Raw genomic sequence first — 19,917 nt, 5'->3', positions numbered from 1 at the left:
TGGTTTTTGGTAGAAGATCTCAATTTTTGCTACATGTTGGAATCACAGGAAGATTTAAAAAAAAAAAAAAATGCTAATGCCTGGGCCCAACCCAAATGTCTGATTTAGCTGGTCCGGCTGCAGCCTGAATATTGGAATTTCTTTCCATCTTTTGCAGGAGATCCCACTGTGCAGCCAGGATTGAGAACTGCTATGTCAGAAAGGATGCGGGTGAATAGGTCAGTAGTCCAGGACAGAGTCAATGGCAGCCTGGCCTGGGGAAGTGGATAAACAGAATAGGTGGATTCCAGAAATATTTAGAAGGTAATGCACAAGTACAGTGGGATAAACCAACCTAGTTCCAAGCATCCTCTCTTCGCAAAACTGCCTGCTTCACGAAATACCCTGAGCTTCGGCTGCCCCCCTCCCACCTGGAAAGACAGTACCCAGTCTTCTTTGAATGACTCAGTTCCCTGTGTCCTCAGGGCAGTGCAGGTGAATTGGACCATCTCCCAGCCCCAGCTGTGAAGATTATTAAGATGATCCATAAAAAACACAGCTGTGTCCCTCATGCTGGATAAAAACCAGTGTCTGGCCTCAAAAGTACTAAATTATAGCCTTGAACCTGTAGACCCGCATCCTGTCCGAAGGATCATGCTAAGTGCTTTATGAGAACTGTTCTTCATTCTCATTACAAGCCTCTGCTGTTGGCACCCTTACTGTTAGGACTCCCACTCTGCAGAAGAGGCCACAGACACAGTACTGTATATTGTGCAGTGTCACAGTGCTGGTAAGTGGCAGAGCAAAGCTTGAGCCCAGATCCGACTGTTTCCAGTTCCTGTGTCCCTGATGACTGTGCCCTATAGCTCTTCTGGTGGGGAAAGGGGATCTGAGACTTGTGAACACACAGGAGGCTTAGGTGCTGGGCTGGCTGCCGGTGCCTAGAGAGCCAAGCTCTAGGTGCCTAGAGAAGCCCTCAAGGAGGGCTTCCCTGCAGGAAGCGGGCCTGAACCCAGACCCTGAGTGACATGTCAGATTTGAAATGGAAAGGAGAGGGGCACCTGGGTGGCCCAATGGGTTAAAGCCTCTGCCTTCTGCTCAGGTCATGATCTCAGGGTCCTGGGATCAAGCCCCGCATAGGGCTCTCTGCTCAGCAGGGAGCCTGTTTCCCTTCCTCTCTCTCTGCCTGCCTCTCTGCCTACTTGTGATCTCTGTCAAATGAATAACTAAAATCTTTAAAAAAAAAAAAATGAATGAAATGGAAAGGAGAGAGGAGGTCATTCCAGGATTGGGCGAGAATGGGAAGAGACTGGTTGAACCCTGTGGGATCATAAAGGAATAGATTGGTTTTCTGTTTGGGGTATTTTTATGTATTTATTTGCTGCTTGCTCCGAGAATTACTGCATTTGGAGCTCTTGTGTTATATTTACTGCATTGCCAGAAGCCAGCAAAGACATAAAACTGGTGACTCAAATGCAGAGGCTGTTCTTATTGGCTGGCAAACTCTGGGAGTTCAACCCTACATTTTGCAATCAAGAAGTACCTCCCTCAGATGGGAACTTTGACCTACTCAAGGTCTTCTCTTAGAGAGGAAGTAAGGCATGGTAAAGAGAGACACTAATGGTCTTATTTTAACTCCTCAACAAATAAGGTAGTATCCCCTTAGGTGATTTTTATAAAAACAGAATGGAACTGCATATGCACAGGACACCAAATTCCATGTTTTCTCTAGAAATAGCCCTGGAACAGAGCCCTGGTAAAGACAGATCACAGGCAAGCCTGTAGACTGCAGGAGATCCTCCCCCAGTAATAAAACCAGAATAATAGTCCTGCAATGTGTTGAACCCCTACAGTGTGAGAACGTCTATTATGATAATCATTACAGTCGTCCTCAGAGGGTATTACTTTAAAGCTACGGGTAGTGATGCTCAGAGAGGTTGAGGGCCCTGGCCCTGGTCACACAGTGTGTACGTGACAGAAGCTGGGTTTGATCTTAAGGTTCTCCAATTCTGAAATCTATGCTCTACTTTCTAAGGCCTAACTCCTCTGTGAATGGCTAATTATCTCCGAAACTACTGGCAAACTACTTAATCTTTTGAAACTTGGTTTCCTTCCTCAGAATAGGGAAAACCTGTCCTGACCCCTTTTAAGTGTTGTTAGGATCAGAAATTGTGTGAGGATGAGATATGCAGGCGGCAGAATGGCAAGTACTAAGAGCTGCTGAGGTTTACTGGAAGTGAAGGCCTGCCAGGCACTCTGCTAAGGGGCATACACATACCATCTCATTTAACCTCTCGCCAGTCCATGCGGTAGGTTTTATCATTATTATTCCCCTCTTAAGAGTTAAGGGAGTTCAAAAAAATGAGACATTCAGGCTCCAAGAGATCTCATAACTTGCTCAGTACACTTGGCCTCAAAGGAGAGAGGCAAGGATTTGAAGCTACTTAGTCGAGGGGGAGAGCAGCCGTTGCCGACCACATCATACAGCATCACCAGACATGGACCAAGGGGGGACAGGTGGGCAGGAAAGGAGTTTGGAGGCGGCGGCCAGGCGCTGAATGCTGTGATGTAGTCACAGTGCAAACATCAGTCCATTCTTGAGACAGGAGCTTGGACACCCACATCCCCTGGAGGGAAACTGACGCTGTCCTGGCTGTAACTTTCCAGACTGCAGCGTGCCAGGACAGCCGCATTTGCTGGAGCAGTTTGCCTGTGAAGGAGGAGAAAGCCCATAGGGCTGTGCAGGAAAGGAGGACTGTGCCAGCTCATAGCAGTGCTTTACAGGGAAGCGCCTCTGCTCTCCTCTGCAGTAGCTTTCGGGAGCCTCCTTCCCAGACACTAATCCCTGGGAACCGAGAGGCCAGGCTCAGAAGTGGAGAGGAACCAGGAAAACAGACCCAATGAACCTAGGTCAGCAGGTGGCCTGCACTGCTGCTGCTGACAACGTACCTGCCTCAAGCCCCCAGAGCCCACAATTAAGAAGGCTTTATCGGGAATGTAACTGGTGACATGCCAGCAAAGGTCGGTCTTTACCTCCCTCTGCAGAGAATGGCCCTTCCCAGAACCCAGTCACTAAGCAGCAAAATATAGCAAGCTGGAAGTTAGCAGGTGGGGAAGCTGGTCCCAGCCCTCTCACTGATTATTGTGTGACTATGGGCAGGTCACTTTCCCTCTTTGGGTCACAGTTAATTAACTCAGTCCTTTAGTCAGGCAATTATCAGAGCCCACTATGTGTTCAGCACTGTACTAGGTGCTGGGAACACAGAGAGAAGCAAAAACCACACGCATCCCTGCCCTCCTGGACCTTAACAGTGCTGTAGGTAAACATCAAATAATCACATAAGTGCATGTAAAATTACAGCTGTGAAAAGTACTAAGAAGAGGAGTGGTGGATGATGCTAGGAGAGCTTGGAGAAACTCACCAACTGCGGAGGGTCAGAGAAGAGTTTGCGGCAAAGCCTAGGATGAAGAATAGAAACTGGTTATGCATCAAGGAGGAGACAAGGGGGAATGTTCCAGGTGTGGGAAACAGCGTGTGCCATCGCCTGGCAGCAGGAGAAAACAAGCCCTTCCAAAGGCCTCTGCAAGGAGCCCAGTGTGGTGTCCTAGAGGGCGTGGGGGAACGTGGTGTCCGACAGACAGCGGAGCTCCGCAGGGCCAACGCCCGGCTGGAGCTATGTGGTCTCGAATGCTCCTTGCTGTCACACTTCGGGATCATTTTCATTGTGTTCCTGAGGCTGAAGTTGCTGCATTGCTTCTGAGGCTGAGCACGGTAGATTTTTCCAGAAAGTAGAGCAATTATTCAAATAGTGCATAAAATAGTCTGCCTGTTTCTGGTGTTTTTTTTTTTTTTTTTTTTTTTTTTCTGCGTATTTGAATCTTGCCTGCTTCTTGCTTGACTGGCACCTGCCGTGTAGCAATAAGAACAATGGGTTCGGAAGTGTCCAGAGTTGGACTTACCCCCATATTCATAATGCGTGAGCCTAAAGAAATCAGGCATCCTAGGGAAGGCTGGTGCCCAAGGACGTCCTCTGTGCCGCCTGATCCTCCAGAGCCTTGGGCTAATGAGGAGATCCCAAGTCTGGGCCCAGTGACAATTTCTCTGTCCCCCTCGAGAGTGTTCCCAGCAGGGCCCCTCTTAAGCTGATCTATAGCTCCATTTACTTAGTGGGCTTGCTCCCTCCCTTTCTCCTCCCTCCAAACAACTGGATGTGTCCATGAGTTTGAGAAAAATGCAGCACACAGGAGAATTGCCTAGGTGAGCACATCCCAAGATGTGCTACACAAACATGTCACACACAGGATCAGGTAGGTTTGGAAGATGTAGGGCCACACGAGGTTGTCTTCTCACCCATGTGTCTCGCAGCTCTCCAGGAAGGAGAGGGAGAGCCCACTCTAACTGCCACCCCCTTTCTCTGCAGGACGAGTATCCCCAGAATAGACTTTTGAGAAATGCTTGTCTAGACTTTGCAGAGACTCCTGGGACATAATAGAGAGGGCTTGTCATTTCTCGGGTGGAGGGACTATGGATAGGGAGGTCATGACATTGCCCCCAGGTCTCCCAGCTAAGGGCAAATCGAGGACCAGAACAAGGGCTCCTCTTGTCCACTCCAGGGCTCCCCCATCCCTGGGTCTAGTTTCCATCATAAATTACAAACGGTAGGGAGGGGAGATGACATCTGATGAGTGCCCACCCTAGAATCGGGATAATTCTAGAAACTGTTTTCTAAACTATAGGACCTACTATGTGCCAGCATCCTGCTAGGTGCTTTGCATGCATATCCTCTCAGTGAATCCTAAGAACACACAGGGGTAGGTATCTTAATGTTATCCCAGGAAAGTGAGGCTTAGTTTCTGTCACTTGTTCAATCTCTTTGAAGAAGGAAATTGCAAAGCCAGGATTTGGACCCAGGTGGGCCTGACTTCCCTTGAAACATGTCACACGCTGTCTCATTTAGTCCTTTCAGTAGCTTTGCAAGATCAAAGTGATCCCCCCTCAGCAGTTGAGGAGCCTGGCCTCAGAGGTTGAGAAACATGACAAGGTCACGGAACTAGCAGGATAGCTGGGCACAGGGTCCCCTCTGCCCTATTCTCAGGCCTGGTTCCCCTGCTGCGTGGTGTTCCTGCAGGTGTGCACTAGGCCAATGGCAATGCTGGTCTGAGATATTGCCTCTGCATGGTCTAAAGGGGCACAACCATGAGCAGGAGAGAATCCCAAGCCCCCGGATGGGCTGGAACTGATAGCTTAGGTGATACCTGTCAACATGGGACAGTGCCGAGCTCGGCTCCCCATCACTTTAAGAGAAGAGTGCAGTGAAACAGTCCCTTTGCTTGGCAGGCAAATCATGACAACCACCACTCTGCCTCTGCTTGACCTCTGCTAGTAGGAAGATTATTTGTCTAATTAGGTAAAGAGCCTTCATGCACATGTACATATTTTAACCCTAATGAGCTGTCAACAGAAAGGTTTGCCCTTGGCCTGGTTTGCCAGCTGATCTTTCCTTTCCTTGGTGGAAAAGGCCAGTGCAGTAAACAGAACCTCGTTTCCATGGAAGTTCACTCTCTGGCTTTTTCTTTCCAGCACTTGAAACAGTAATTACTTGATTCCTCTTTATATTTTTGGATTTCATACAGTGGGGCTGTCAAGCTCCTCGATTGAGGATGGCCCTCTCTATCATGCCCGACTGTTTGAGAGAGCTTCGGTTGCATTTCCTTTTTTCAGAATCCTCTGTTAGATCGTTAGCTGTCAGGCAGCCGCTTCGACCTTCTGGTCACTCCTTCTAATTAAAGTCTAACAGAGCAAAGGGACTTGACCCCGGAGAATGGTGATGACAGTGGGAAGCCAAGGAAATTTGTCAAGAGATGGGAGCCCCTGATCCCTTCCTTTCTCATGCACAGACTGTAGAGCAGGACCCCCACATCCACACTGCAGAGGGACACGGTCCCCATCTGCCACATTCTCGTCTGAATCTTGGACGCCCCACTGTGGCCCATGTGAGAAGTACAGCTATCCTGGGCTTGTTGATAACACAAACAGCAACCACTATTTCTGGAGGGTTGGTTCAGGAAACTGTGTGCCAAGAATTGGGCTGAGCACTTTATACCCGGTGTCTCGTTGAATTCTCATAATAGCCTTGGGTCAGTTTATTACACAGATTATTCAGATTAAGAGACCTGGAGCGCAGAGAGGTTAGGTAACTTGCTTAAGGTCTCAAAGCTACTAAAGGGCAGAGCCAGGATAAGGACACACCCATTGCTCTCATTTCTTGGGGAGGGCTCTGGCCCTGCTGTAGCCTCTCCAGAAGACATCAGCCAGTCATGACAGGTGAAGGAGGGTAGACATTTCTGCCCCCTAGTGGTGGCTCGATGTGTTAAACTGTCCCCTGTATACAAGGAACAAAGTGAGGGCACTGAGTTAGACCAGTTAGGAAAGCAAACAAGGCACTTAAGAAAGAAGCCAACATAATGGCAGAGAAAAAGAGCTTCTTGTGGGACTGGCCAGACTCCATTTCTAGTGGGTCATACCACTTTACCAGCTATGTGAACGACAGCAAATTCCTGAACCTTACTAAGACTCTGTTTCTTCATCTGTAAAATGGGTGTGATAATGGTAGCCTACTGCATAAGGTAGTAAAACTGAAAACTGTTTCACATGTGAAATTTCCCAAACTGCCCTGTGGGATATTCTTCAGTGAAATAATTGCTTAAAAGACAAAATTAAATTCAGTTCAGTAGGAGGCTTATTAATTCTAGAATTGTTCAAAACCATAATCATGCTAATATGTATTATAAGTTTCCAGGAGGGAGCAGCATTTCCTGACCCCAGAGCCCTTTTCCTGGGAGAATCTAGTTCTTGTGACTCTTTGAGAAAAGACTGAAATACAGTTCATAGGATACCCAGGCTTGCCATAGGCATCAATAAATCCTAGTCCCCTCTCTTTTGTGCCCCAAATGTTGAAATAACCTTATCTGTTGTTGCTAGATTTAAGCTCCATGGAGGCAGTGACTAAGTCTGTCTTATTCCTTTCTGTATTCCGCTGTCTTGGCATATCAAGACATTCCATAAAAATCTGATAAGAGAATGAGTAAACGAGAGAATGCATGAACTAATGAATGAAGCATAGTGTAGACCTAGCCTACTTGTCTTCTTTGCCAGCATTATCTGCTATCTCTAGTTCCATCCGATGAGGCCAGATGCCTCCATAAAACTTAGTAATGGGGATGGTTCTGTTGGGCTGTGTTTTCTGTTTTCAGTTTTAACCTCTGTGAACACTGTATCTTCTGACAGAATTCCCAACTTTAGCCCATAATCTAATCATTTTGCCGCTTCTTAGGAGGAAGTCAGACGTTTCGTTTGCATATGTATTTTGAACAAGACATTTCTGAGTGTTCGCAGTGGATTGGCACCTGGAGCTAAAGAAGTCTTGGGTTTCCAAGGGAGTAGAATGAAGACAGCTCATTGGCACTTAAAAACAGCGTGGAGGCTACCGTGTTTCTCATGTGCGCCTATGGGGAAGCTTGTGATGGGTGGACCCCTGAGTAGCAGTGTAACTGCTTTCAGGTGGTTTTCTTTGTATGTATGTAGAACAGGATTTCTGCCTCATTCTCTGGGCATAGTACTGTGCAAAAAAATAAAAATTTCAGTTTAAATTAGAGAATAATTAAGTTGATTAAAATCTAGCAGACTTCCTCACCACAGAACTTCTCAGAAACGTTATGCATTTTGATACACCATTTTCGAGACTCAACTGACCATAGTTCTGGAACCCTTCTGGAGTATTTAATAAGATTGTTCTTTAGCAGAACTCTTTGGGAAATTCTACCTTAGACTATATGGCCAAAAGTTGCAATCCAGTCTTTATGATCTAGGAAAGAGTCCTGCCCCTCCAAACTGTGGAAAGGAGAAGATAAGACAACTCCTGAATTAAATCAGGTGCTAAAAATGCATAATACAAAGCTAGATGGATTTTTTATGTGTTTTATAAAACAAACCAAGGGGCACCTGAGTGACTTAATTGGTTAAGCCTCTGACTCTTGGTTTTCAGATCTTTGGTCTTGATCTCCGCATTATGAGATGATGACCAGTGTGAAACCAAGAGCCAACAACTGACTCCATGCTCAGCGGGGCGTCTACTTGAGATTCTCTGCCTCTCTCTCCCTCTTTCCCTCCCCTACTCAAATTTCTCTCTCTCTCTTGTTCTCTCTCATAAATAAGTAAATCTTAAAAAAAAAAAAAGACCATTGACAGTGCTTCAAAATTACGACCATAAATTTTTTAGTGTTCCTATTTATATCATATTAAAGAGAACTTAATTGGTACCATAGATGAGATTCTTTTTTTTTTTTAAAGCATGGATCTGGGTGGGGTATTTGTTTTGTTTTGCTTTTATTTATTTTACTTTATTTTAGAAGGGAGGGGGCAGAGGGAAAGAGAGAATCTCAAGCAGGCTCCCTGCTGAGTGAACAGCCCTCAATGGGGATCAATCTCATGACCCTAAGATCATGACCTGAGCCGAAATCAAGAGTCGGACACTTAACTGACTGGGCTACCCATGCGCCTCTGGACCTGGGTTTTCATTTTCAAATTTCTAAATAAAAATGGCTGTTAAAGGAAAGGGAGTTAAAAAACTCAGATACTTCTTAAGCTACTTTTTGTTGTGAGTTAATATGCGCTATAAAGAGGAATAAAGTCCATTCTATTTGAATGCCATTGTTCCCTATTTGTTAAACTTTTCTACAAATAGAATCAATCAAATTACTGAACAAAACAAACTTAATTACAGTTTGAAGGATAACAACAGACTTGCTTGGAAATAAAGAGATAAACTTAATTCATAGAGCAGGGATCAGTAACAACAGCCTGCCCCATGTTGTTGCACGTAAAATTTTATTGGGACACAGAAATGCTCGTTAATTTACATATTGTCTATGTCTATTTTCACATTGGATTGGAAGAATTGAGTCATTGCAACAGAGATCTCATTGCCCTCAAAGCCAAAAGTAATAATTACTGGCCCTTTACAGAAATGTTTGCGTCTCTTTCAATGATGTGGTAAGGATGGAGATTATATAACCAACCCCTTCATTTTATAGATGAGAAAACCAGAGAAGTTAAGGAGTTGTCCAGGTTTATCTATGCTTGGATATGATGATTTTTACTCCTAAGAGCTCTAACTACAGGGAAGACAAGGACAGATTTCAACTTAGATATCAACACCAATTCAGTGGTAGTGGCCATCTGGAGTACTGGCTGAGAAAGTCTTAGGGCTCAGTGAGAAGGAATATGATGATTGATTAATCTCCATGGTCTAGGGGTGGGACAGCTGTAAGATATATGCCATGTAGGCACTATGGATAAGGACCATGTCTATTCCACTCATTTCTAACAGTTATATTACTGGCTCCTTCGTTGTATGTCTGTCATGTAAACACTTTCTTCAGTGGGCCAAAATAGAGGTGCTATATTGGGCCCTCATTAGACGCACCCCTGCCTAACAGTTCCAAAGTGATTCTTGTGCAGTTCATTCAAATGTCTTTCCTGGCAACTGCCTACCACATGGTAGGATTTAAACTTAAGATTTCCGTCCAATTGGATTTGTCTGTTAAGAGATTCTTAACATTTAGTGAAATATGTCTATAGGGGTAGAGATCGGGGCATGTAAAATGCAAAGTCATGAGTTTATTGGTTTTTGTGATCCAAACTGAAAGTCTATATTTGTGCTTTTGTGCAGCTCGACAATCCAGATGAGCAAGCAGCCCAGATCCGACGAGAGCTGGATGGACGTCTCCAAATGGCGGACCAAATAGCCAGGGTAAAGAATCTTTGGGGACATTTGCTGGGGGACCAGGCCAAAGTCCCACACAGGAAGCACACTGATTATTAAGGTCCATAGACAGATAAAATGGAGAAGCAGAGAGGAAGAAAGATGGGGACAATCATATGATGGGACCCTCAACCCTCCTTTCTCCGGGCAGCTCTCCCAGAGATGGCACATATATTTCCCCATGCTCCAGTCAACACACAAACTCCAGCCTCTCCTTTCCCCCAATATTTCCAACTATCTATTGAGCATGTCCTCTTGGATATTCCCCTGCATTTCTAGTTAAATGTGTTCAAAATCGAGCTCCTTATCTTCTTCTTCCCGCCATACATACTTACCTACATTGGCTCCTCTTCACATGTCCTCCATTGGTTACTACAGATGGGACCTCCTAGGCATTCTCAGCTTCTCTTTTCTCCCTATAGCACCCCACACTCAGTCAGCCACCCAGGTCATTGATTCTGCCTCTGAAACGTGGGTCAGATGCCTTGAATGCTTTCTACTGCTGGGGCTTTGATTCAGGCCCTCATCCTCATCGCCAGGATCGGACAGTGGCCTCCTAGTGGGAATCCCTGGCTCCACTCCTGCCCTCGCCTGTCTGTCCTTCACACAGTTGCCTTCCTAAGCCTCATGCATGAACATCCCAAAAAGAGAGCCTCAAAATCCTTCAGCAGAATCCTCCACTGTCCCCAGAACGAAATCTAACCTCTTCAGAATGACATTCCAGGCTCTTAATCCACAGACTAGATCCGTTCTTACTCACTCACCTCCCACAACTGTCCTACCAAAATTCCCCATTCCAGCTAAAGAGAATGTCTCCCTCTGAAGAGTCCAGCAGGACCTTTCCAGCCTCAGTGACTTTGTACCCACTAGAGTGATCTTTCTTATCTTCTCCATTTAGCACACCCTCTTACTCAGCCTTTGGTACTCAACTTAAAACCCCTTCTCTAAAAGCTTAGCTAGTTCCCCTCACTCTCATGCCTTCTTCATACCACATATAAACCTTTATTATAACAATTCATTGAACGGTGACTATATTTTTATGTGTCTGAGCCTCCCAGTAGAAAAATTTCTCTAGAGTTGGGATTATGTCGATTATTGATGACTGAACCTAAGTGTTATCTACTGTTACTGCTTTTGCTGTCACTTGTGTTATTATTGACAGTAGTAATGCAGTCATATTCACTGAATACTGATTCCATTTCATGCATTCCAAATGCTTTACATGTACCATCTCATTTAATCCTTCAAATAGCCCTATAAGAATATTTCAGTTATCATTTTTGTTTTAGAGGTGGGAAAATCAAGACTGAGCATGATAGATACTAGTTAAGACACTGCACTAGACTTTTAAGTCTGTCTAAATATGAGGCCTGAGAGAAGGGTAAGATATTTACATAAGGTGCAAAATATAAAAGCGAGGGGCCAAAAATGCAGTAAGCAAGATAAATAACATTTTAATGAAATATTTTTAATCAAAATTAATGCAAAAAACCATGGAGAAAAAAATATATCAGAATTTTAAATAATTAGATCCTACTAGTTCCTATGGTAACCACAGGACATGTGTGCCTATGAGGGTAGGGAGCTGTGGGAGGTGGTAGGGAGGATGGGCAGTTAGCAGAGTTTGCCATCCAACCTTTCTCTGCATGGAAAGAAGTGTGTCAGGACATGGACACGTGGGAAAGACTTCCACTAGAAGAGAAACCAAAAAGAGATTCCAAAAAGCTTGAAAATCTCCATTTGTGCTTAAGCAGCATTATTGAAATATTTTGCATCTTGTTTTTGAACATCTTTGAAGTTTATAGTAGAGTCAGTCTGTTGGCTAAAAATAATATGCAGCTATGGATTTGCCAAAAGGTAGCGTAAAAGACTTTTATGTTTGAGAAATCCTGCTTAACAAGGGGAAAAACATCAATAAGGCTTCAGAATTTACTTCCATAAACTCAGTGTCTCCTCAGCAGATTATCCAGAAAAAAAAGGTCATTTGGTCCATTCTCTGCCTTTAGGCAACTTTTATATCCCCAACTAATAAGCATTCATTCTATTTGAAGAAAATCACACACACACGTACACACTCCACACACACTTCAAAAACAAGTTTGTGGCTCCTTTATTTTAGTTGTTTACTTTGAGGCTTCACATGATAATTTAAGAAACTAGTGTAGGCTAATTTCAATTTTTTAAAAGACCATGAATGAACAACTGTTATATAGTGAGCCATATTGCTCATCTTTGAACAATAGTAAACCAAAAAACTCTCTCCCCCAACCCATATCACTAGGTATTCTGATACCAAGTAGGATATTATTGACAACTTAGAACTAGGCTTTCTTAAAAACTGAAATAGCCAATTAGAGTGAATCCTGGTCATTAATTTTAGAGAATGGAGAGTGATCTCCAAGTATATGGAGAATTCTCCAAACATTTAGGGTATTGGGGATTTCTGTGAAAGAGTCTGCCCATCAGACTCCTGTTCTTGTAGAAATGAACTCTCTTTTTCTTCGTTGTTTATTCATTCCAGTGGTCTCCTTGCCACAATAGTTAGTCCTAGAAGTGTGCTCTTTACCCACATGAAACCAGTCACAGTTTCCAGCCTGCCCTACCACAGGTGATTGGTCCAGAAATGGATGCCTGATGTAACTAAACCAAAGAATTACTGCCCTGGTACCTGTAGGCTGTGTCTTGAACAGCTGTGTCTTCTCATGCTAAAAAGAAGTCTGCAGTTGTGTTTAATTCTTCATGTAGGGCAAAGAAGATAAAAGAATGAAGTCAACATACAAAGAGAGACAGAGGCAGGAAATATACCAAGATTCTCAGGATGTTCAAGTTCCTGATTGTACTTATTCTTGAGCCTCAGCTGTGTAACTGCTTTTCCCTGTTTAGTTGGGTTCTGAGACAAATAAATTCTCTTTGCCTAAGCCAACCTAGCTAATAAGAAGGAAAATTGAGACATGTCTGCTAAAAATTGAACAAAATATCAAGATTTTAGATATTAGCTAGGTCATGAAGGGATATTGAAACAAAGCACCCCAGCTTATCTTCTTTTAGCAAACCCTGATTTTTCTATTTCTGACATCACATTGAATTTTAGTGAGAGTGTGCAGTTCAACCCATATGGCTGAACATCAGCTCCTGTAAATATCATAACCAGAAATTCCTGGATAGGGGACAGGCAAGATGGTGGCGTAGGAAGATCCTGAGCTCACCTCCTCCCACAGACACAACAAATCTACAACTGCATGTGGAATTGTCCCCTCTGAAGGGAGCCTAGAAACTGGATAAGCAGGGTCTCCACAGCAAGGGATGGCACTGAAATGGGTAGAAGTGGCAGAGACACAGTCTCATTAAGGAAGAAACCACACTCCAGATGCAGCATCCCATTCCAATCAGAAGGATCTCAGAAATATAGGAATTACTGCTGAGGAGCAAGAGATTTGAGCTCCACATCAAAAATTTCAACCCTTATATCCGACATAGATCAGTCCCCAAAATACCAGGCTTTGAAAACCAACAGGGAATGCACTAGGAAAACTATAGAACTGTAGAGAAAACAAAACTGCTATCAGAGGGCTTAAGCACAGACTCGCTTGACCCAGAAACCAGTACAAAAACAAGAGATTGAAAAGCACATAGACCACAGGTGAAGGAGATCCACTTACTAATCTTAGAATGTCAGCCAGTAAGGCAGGAGACAGCTGAGCCTCTCCCTGGAGACTGAGACACTGGCTGCCGCCAATTTTCCTATTTCAATTTCATTCTGCTGTGCTTATCCTGATGCTGGTAGACACCACTGTGGAGTCCTCCCTTTAAACTGCAATTTCAGAGGATGTGCCCCACTGAGAGCTCTGTACAATCCTGTACCTCAACAGGGCCTCTCAGCCAAAAGGACAATAACCCTACCCATCAGCATACCTGTAGTACACAGCCAAGCCTTGCAGCCAGAGGGGATGGAGCCAACCCTGCAGAACAGTACATTGTCACCCAGCCACCACAGGCGAGTGTACATAGCCCACACTAGGGACACCCCTGGGTGCTTCACTCAGGTGACTAGGGGAGTTTGCATTACTGGGCCCCCCATGACACATTCTGCACAAAGCCACTCTTTCAAGACTGGGAGACTAATCAATCTAATAGATAGAAATAAATAGAAAATTAGGCATAGTGAGGAGACAGAAGAATATGTTCCAAATGAAAGAACAAGACAAAACCTTAGAAAAAGAATGAAATGAAATGGAGATAAGCAATCCACCAGATAAAGAGTTCAAAGTAATGGTCATAAATATGCTCACCCAACTTAGGAGAAGAATAGATGAACACAGTGAGAACTTCAACAGATAGAAAATATAAGAAAGAGCCAAGCAGAGCTGATGAACATAATATCTGAAATGAAAAATATACCAAAGGGGCTCAATAGCAGATTAGATGATGCAGAAGGATGGATCAATGACCTGAAAGATATGATATACAAATCACCCAATCAGAACAGCAAAAAGAAAAAAAGAATTTTAAAAATGAGGATAGTTTAGAGACCTCCAAGGTAACACCAAGTGTACTAACATTCATACTATGGAGTCCCAGAAGGAAGCGTGAGAAAGAAAGGAACATAAAACCTATTTGAAGAAATAATGGCTGAAAACTTTCCTAACCTGACAAAGGAAACATGCATCTGGGTCCAGAAATCACAGAAAGCCCTAACTAAGATGGACCCAAAGGAACACACACCAAAACACATTATACTCAAAGTTTTAAGTTAAAGAGAGAATCTTAAAATCATCAAGAGAAAAACAAGTAGTCACATACAAAGGAACCCCCATAAGACTATAGCTGATTTTTTTTTTTTTAGTAGAAATTTTGCAGACCAAGGAGTGGTATGATATACTCAAAGTGCTGAAAGGAAAAAATTTATAACCAAGAATATTCTACCCAGTATGATTATTACTCAGAACTGAAGACAAGGAGTTTCCCAGACATGCAAAAGCTGAAGGAGTTCGTCAACACCAAACCAGCCTTACAAGGAGTGTTAAAGGGATTTCTTTAAATGGAAAAGAAAGTTCATAACTAGAAGTAAAAAAATTATGAAAGAAAAATATCTCACTGGCAAAGCAAACATATAACCCAGGTAGTAGATGAACCACCTACATAGCTAGTATGAAGGTTAAAAGATAGAAGTAATGGGGCACCTGGGTGGCTCAGTGGGGTAAGCCTCGGCCTTTGGCTCAGGTCATGATCTCGGGGTCCTGGGATCAAGCCCCACATCGGGCTCTCTGCTCAGCGGGAAGCCTGTTTACTCCCTCTCTCTCTTCCTCTCTGCCTGCTTGTGAGCTCTGTCTGTCAAATAAATAAATAAAATCTTTTTTAAAAAGTTTAAAAAAGAGAGAGAAGTAATAAAATCATCCAGACCTATAGTAATTATTCAAGGGATACACAAAATAGTAAGATGTGAAGTATGATGTCAAAAACAAACGAGGGAGGGGTAGAGATGTTGTACTTTAAGAATATACTTGAACTTCAGCAAACATCAGTTTAAAATAGAGTGCCATATATGTAGGATATTATACATAAGCCTCATAATAATCACAAACCAAATACGTGTAATAGATACACAAAAATATAAAGAGAAAGAATACAGGCATAACAATAAGGAAAGTCACCAAATCACAAGAGAAGACAGGAAGAGAGAAAAGCTACAAAAACAAACGGAAAATAATCAACAAAATGGCAATAAACATATCTATCAGTAATTACTTTAAATGTAAATGGACTAAATGTTCTAATCAAAAGACATATAGTAGCTAAATGGATTAAAAAACAAACAAACAAGACCCATCTGTATGCTGCCCACCAGAGACTCATTTCAGATCTAAACACAAACATAGACTGAAAATGAAGGAACGGAAAAAGGTATTTCACACTAAAGAAAAGTTGGTGTAGCAATAATTCTATCACACAAAACCGACTTTAAAAAAAGACTATAGGGACGCCTGGGTGGCTCAGTTGGTTAAGCAGCTGCCTTCAGCTCAGGTCATGATCCCAGCGTCCTGGGATCGAGTCCCACATCAGGCTCCTTGCTCGGCAGGGAGCCTGCTTCTCCCTCTGCCTGCCATTCTGTCTGCCTGTGCTTGCTCTCTCCCCCTCTCTCTCTCTGATAAATAAATAAAATCTTTTAAAAAAAAAAAAAAGACTATAACAAGAGACAAAAAAGGGCATTACATAATAATAAAGGGCTCAGTACAACAAGAGAACATATAACACTTATAAATATTTATGTATCCAACACAGAAGCACCTAAATACATAAAGCAAGCATTAGCAGACATAAAGGGAGAAACAGATAGTAATAAGAATAATAGGTGGAGACTTTAACAGCCCACTTACCTCAATGGAGAGATCATCCAGACAGAGAACCAATAAGGAAACATTGGCCTTAAAAAATACCTTAGATCAGATGGACTTAATCAATATATACAAAGTGTTCCAATCAGAACAGTGTTCTAATCAGTTCTTCTCAAGGGTACATGGAATATTTTCCAGGAGAGATAGTATGTTAGGCCACAAAACACATCTCAGTAAGTTTAAGATTGAAATCAGATCAAGTATCTTTTCTGACAATGATACAAAACTAGAGATCAACTACAAGAAAACTATTTCTAAAACTACAAAAAACACAGAACCACAAACACATGGAGGCTAAACAACATGCTACTAAACAACCAGTGGGTCAATGAGGAAATTTTAAAAATACCTTGAAACAAATAAAAATGGAAACACAATGGTCCAACATTTGTGGAACACAGCAAAAGCAGCTCTAAGAGAAAAATTTATAGTGATGCATGCCCACCTCAAGAAACAAGAAAGATTTCAAATAAACAATCCAACCTTAACTTAAAGGAACTAGACAAAGAACAAAGCCCAAAGTTAGTGGAAGGAAGGAAATAATAAAATCAGATCAGAAATACATGAAGTAAAGACAAAACAAAGTAAAAACAAAACAGTAGAAAAGATAAATGAAACTAAGTGTTCTTTGAAGAAATAAACAAAATTGATAAACCTCTAGGCAGATTCATTAATAAAAGAGAGTTCAAATAAATAGAATCAGAAATGAAAGAAAAGTCCCAACTGATACCACAAAAATACTAAAGATAATAAAAGAGTACCACAAATAATGACATCCCAACAAATGGTACAACCTAGAAGAAATGTACAAATTCCTACAAACATAAAGTCTTCTAAAACTGAATCAAGAAGAAATAGAAAATCTGAATATACTGATTGTTATTAATGAAATTGAATCAGTAATCAAATAACTCCAACAAACAAAACTCCAGGACCAGATGGCTTCACAGATGAATTCTACCAAACACTCAAAAAAGAGTTAATACCTAGCCTTCTCAAACTATTCCAAGAAACTAAAGAGGAAAGAATGCTTCTGAATTCATTCTGTGAGATATTAACACTACCCTGATATCAAAAACAGAAAATTACAGGCCGATATCCAGGATGAACATAGATAAAAAAAAAAAAAATCCTCAACAGAATAGGAATAAAAAATAATAAAAATAAAATATGAACAATCTGACTTTAACAGTACAGTAAAATGATCATATAGCATGATCAAATGGGATTTATTCCAGGGGTACAAGGATGATTCAATATTGGCAAGTCAATGTGATCTATCACATTAACAAAAAGAAGGGGAAAATCGTATGGCCATTTCAATAGATGCATAAAAAGCATTCACTGAAATTCAACATTTAATTGTGATTTAAATTCTCAAAAAAGTGGGTATAGAGGGAATGTACCTTGATATGATAAAGGCCATCTATGACAAACCTACAGCTAACATCATACTCATTGGTGAAAAGCTGAAATTTTCCACTAAAATCAGGAAGAAGACAAGGATGCCCACTCTCACCACTTTTATTCAGCACAGTATTAGAAGTCTTGGGCGCTTGGGTGGTTCAGTCGGTTAAGAGTCTGCCTTTAGCTCAAGTCATGATCCCAGGGTTCTGGGATGGAGCCCTTTATCAGCCTCTCTGCTCCGTGAGCCTACTTCTCCCTCTCCCTCTGCCTGCCTTTCCCCCTGTTTGTGCAGTCTTTCTCTGTTTCAAATAAATAAGTAAATAAATAAAATCTTTCAAAAAAAAAAAAAAAGAAGAAGTTTTAGCCACAGAAATCTGACAAGAAAAAGCAATAAAAGACATCCAGATTGGGAAAGAAAAAGTAAAACTGTCACTATCCACAAATGACATAATACTGTGTATAGGAAACCTGTAAAACTCCACCAAAAGACTATTAAAACTAATAAATGAATTCAGTAAAGTTGCAGGATACAAAATTAATATACATAAATTTGCAAAATTTGTAAATACAAACAACAAACTATCCAAAAGAGAATTAAGGAAACAATCCCACTTGCAATCACATCAATAAAATAGAATACCTAGGAATGAATTTAAACCTGTCGCTCGGAAAACTAAGACTCTGATGAAAAACAGAAATAAATAGAAAGGTATACTTTGCTCAAGAAGTGGAAAGATTAATATTGTTAAAATTTCCATACTACCCAAAGCAGTCCTTACATTCAGTGCAATACCTATAAAAATACCAATAGTATTTTTCACAAAACTGGAACAAATAATCCTAAAATTTGCATGGAACATCAAAGACCTCAAAAGCTAAAGCATGTTGAGAAGGAAGAGCTCAGATGGAGGTATCCCACTCCCTGGTTTCAAACTGTACTACAAAACTACAGTAATCAAAACAGTATGGCACAAAAACAGATGCACAGTCAATCAGTGAACAGTATTGAGAGTCCAGGAATAACCCCACACTTATATGGTCAATTAATCTTCAACAAAAGAGGCAAGAATATACAATGGGAAAAAGACAGTCTCTTCAATAAGGGAAAACTGGACAGCTACGTACAAGAATGAAACTGGGCCACTTTCTTACACCGTATACAACAGTAAATTCAAAATGGATTAAAGTCTTAATGTGAGACCAGAAACCATAAAACTCCTAGAAGAGAATATAAGCAGAAAACTCTTGAACATAAGTGTAAGTAATATTTTTTTTGATCTGTCTCCTCAAGCAAGGGCAACAAAAGCAGGATTACATCAAGCTAAAAAACTTTTGCATAGTGAAGAAAAACCATCAATAAATAGAAAGACAACCTACTGAATGAAAGAAGATAATTGTAATTGATATAACCAAAAAAGGGTTTAATATCCAAAATATATTTTAAAAACTCACACAGCTCAATTAAAAACAAAAACAAAAAACAATCCAACTTAAATGGGAAGAGGATCTGAATGGATATTTCTCCAAAGAAGACACGCAGATGGCCAACAGATATATGAAAATATTTTCAACATCATTAAGCATCAGGGAAATGCAAATCAAAACCATAATGAGCTATCACCTCATATCTGTCAGAATGACTATCACCAAAAAGAAAAGAAATAACCAGTGTTGGTGAGGATGTGTGGAAAAGGGAACCCTGTGTCCTATAGGTGGGAGTGCAAAATGGTATAGCCACTATGGAAAGCAGTATGGAGGTTCCTCAGAACAAATAAAAATAGAACTGTCATGAAATTCCACAATACTGCTTCTGGATATTTATTTGAAGAAAACAAAAACATTAATATGAAAAAATATATATACCTCTATGTTTACTACAGCATTATGATTGCCAAAATAGGGACGCAACCCAAGTGTCCCTTAGTAGATAAATGGATAAAGAAGCGATGGTGTATATATACAATGGAACATTACTCAATCCCAAAAAAGGAATGAGCTCTTTCCACTTGTGGCAATATGGAGGGTGTTTAATAAGTGAAATAAATCAGACAGAGAAAGACAGATACCATATGATGTCATGTGTATGGGGAATCTAAAAAACAATAAGCAAAATGAAACAGAAACAGACTCACGGAGAACAATCAGAGAATAATCTGGTGGTTGTTAGGAGAAGAGAGTCTGGGCTAAATAGAGGAAGGGAATTTAATAAGACACATGGGTGCACGTACAGCATAGCAAATAATAATATTGTAATAACCTTTTTTGGTGACAGATTCATACAGTGAACTCTTTGTAATGCTAATAAATGCTGAATC

The 19,917-nt window shown here is 41.5% G+C and overlaps 1 protein-coding gene across 21 annotated transcripts in view; it reads left to right on the top strand.

Moving 5' to 3' along the window:
* Positions 1-19,917, top strand: part of CADPS (calcium dependent secretion activator) — a 468,804-nt gene that overhangs the window by 200,824 nt on the left and 248,063 nt on the right. For all 21 annotated transcript variants that reach the window (XM_059161408.1, XM_059161407.1, XM_059161399.1 and 18 more), the window contains exon 4: positions 9,711-9,791. In XM_059161408.1, coding sequence (XP_059017391.1) covers positions 9,711-9,791 — 81 coding nt within the window. The remainder of the gene's footprint in view (positions 1-9,710; positions 9,792-19,917) is intronic.

The sequence above is a fragment of the Mustela lutreola genome, chromosome 2, assembly GCF_030435805.1.
Source record: "Mustela lutreola isolate mMusLut2 chromosome 2, mMusLut2.pri, whole genome shotgun sequence".
Lineage (NCBI taxonomy): Eukaryota > Metazoa > Chordata > Mammalia > Carnivora > Mustelidae > Mustela > Mustela lutreola.
Note: the sequence above shows the minus strand (reverse complement) of the source record. Positions and strands in the feature narration are given on the sequence as shown.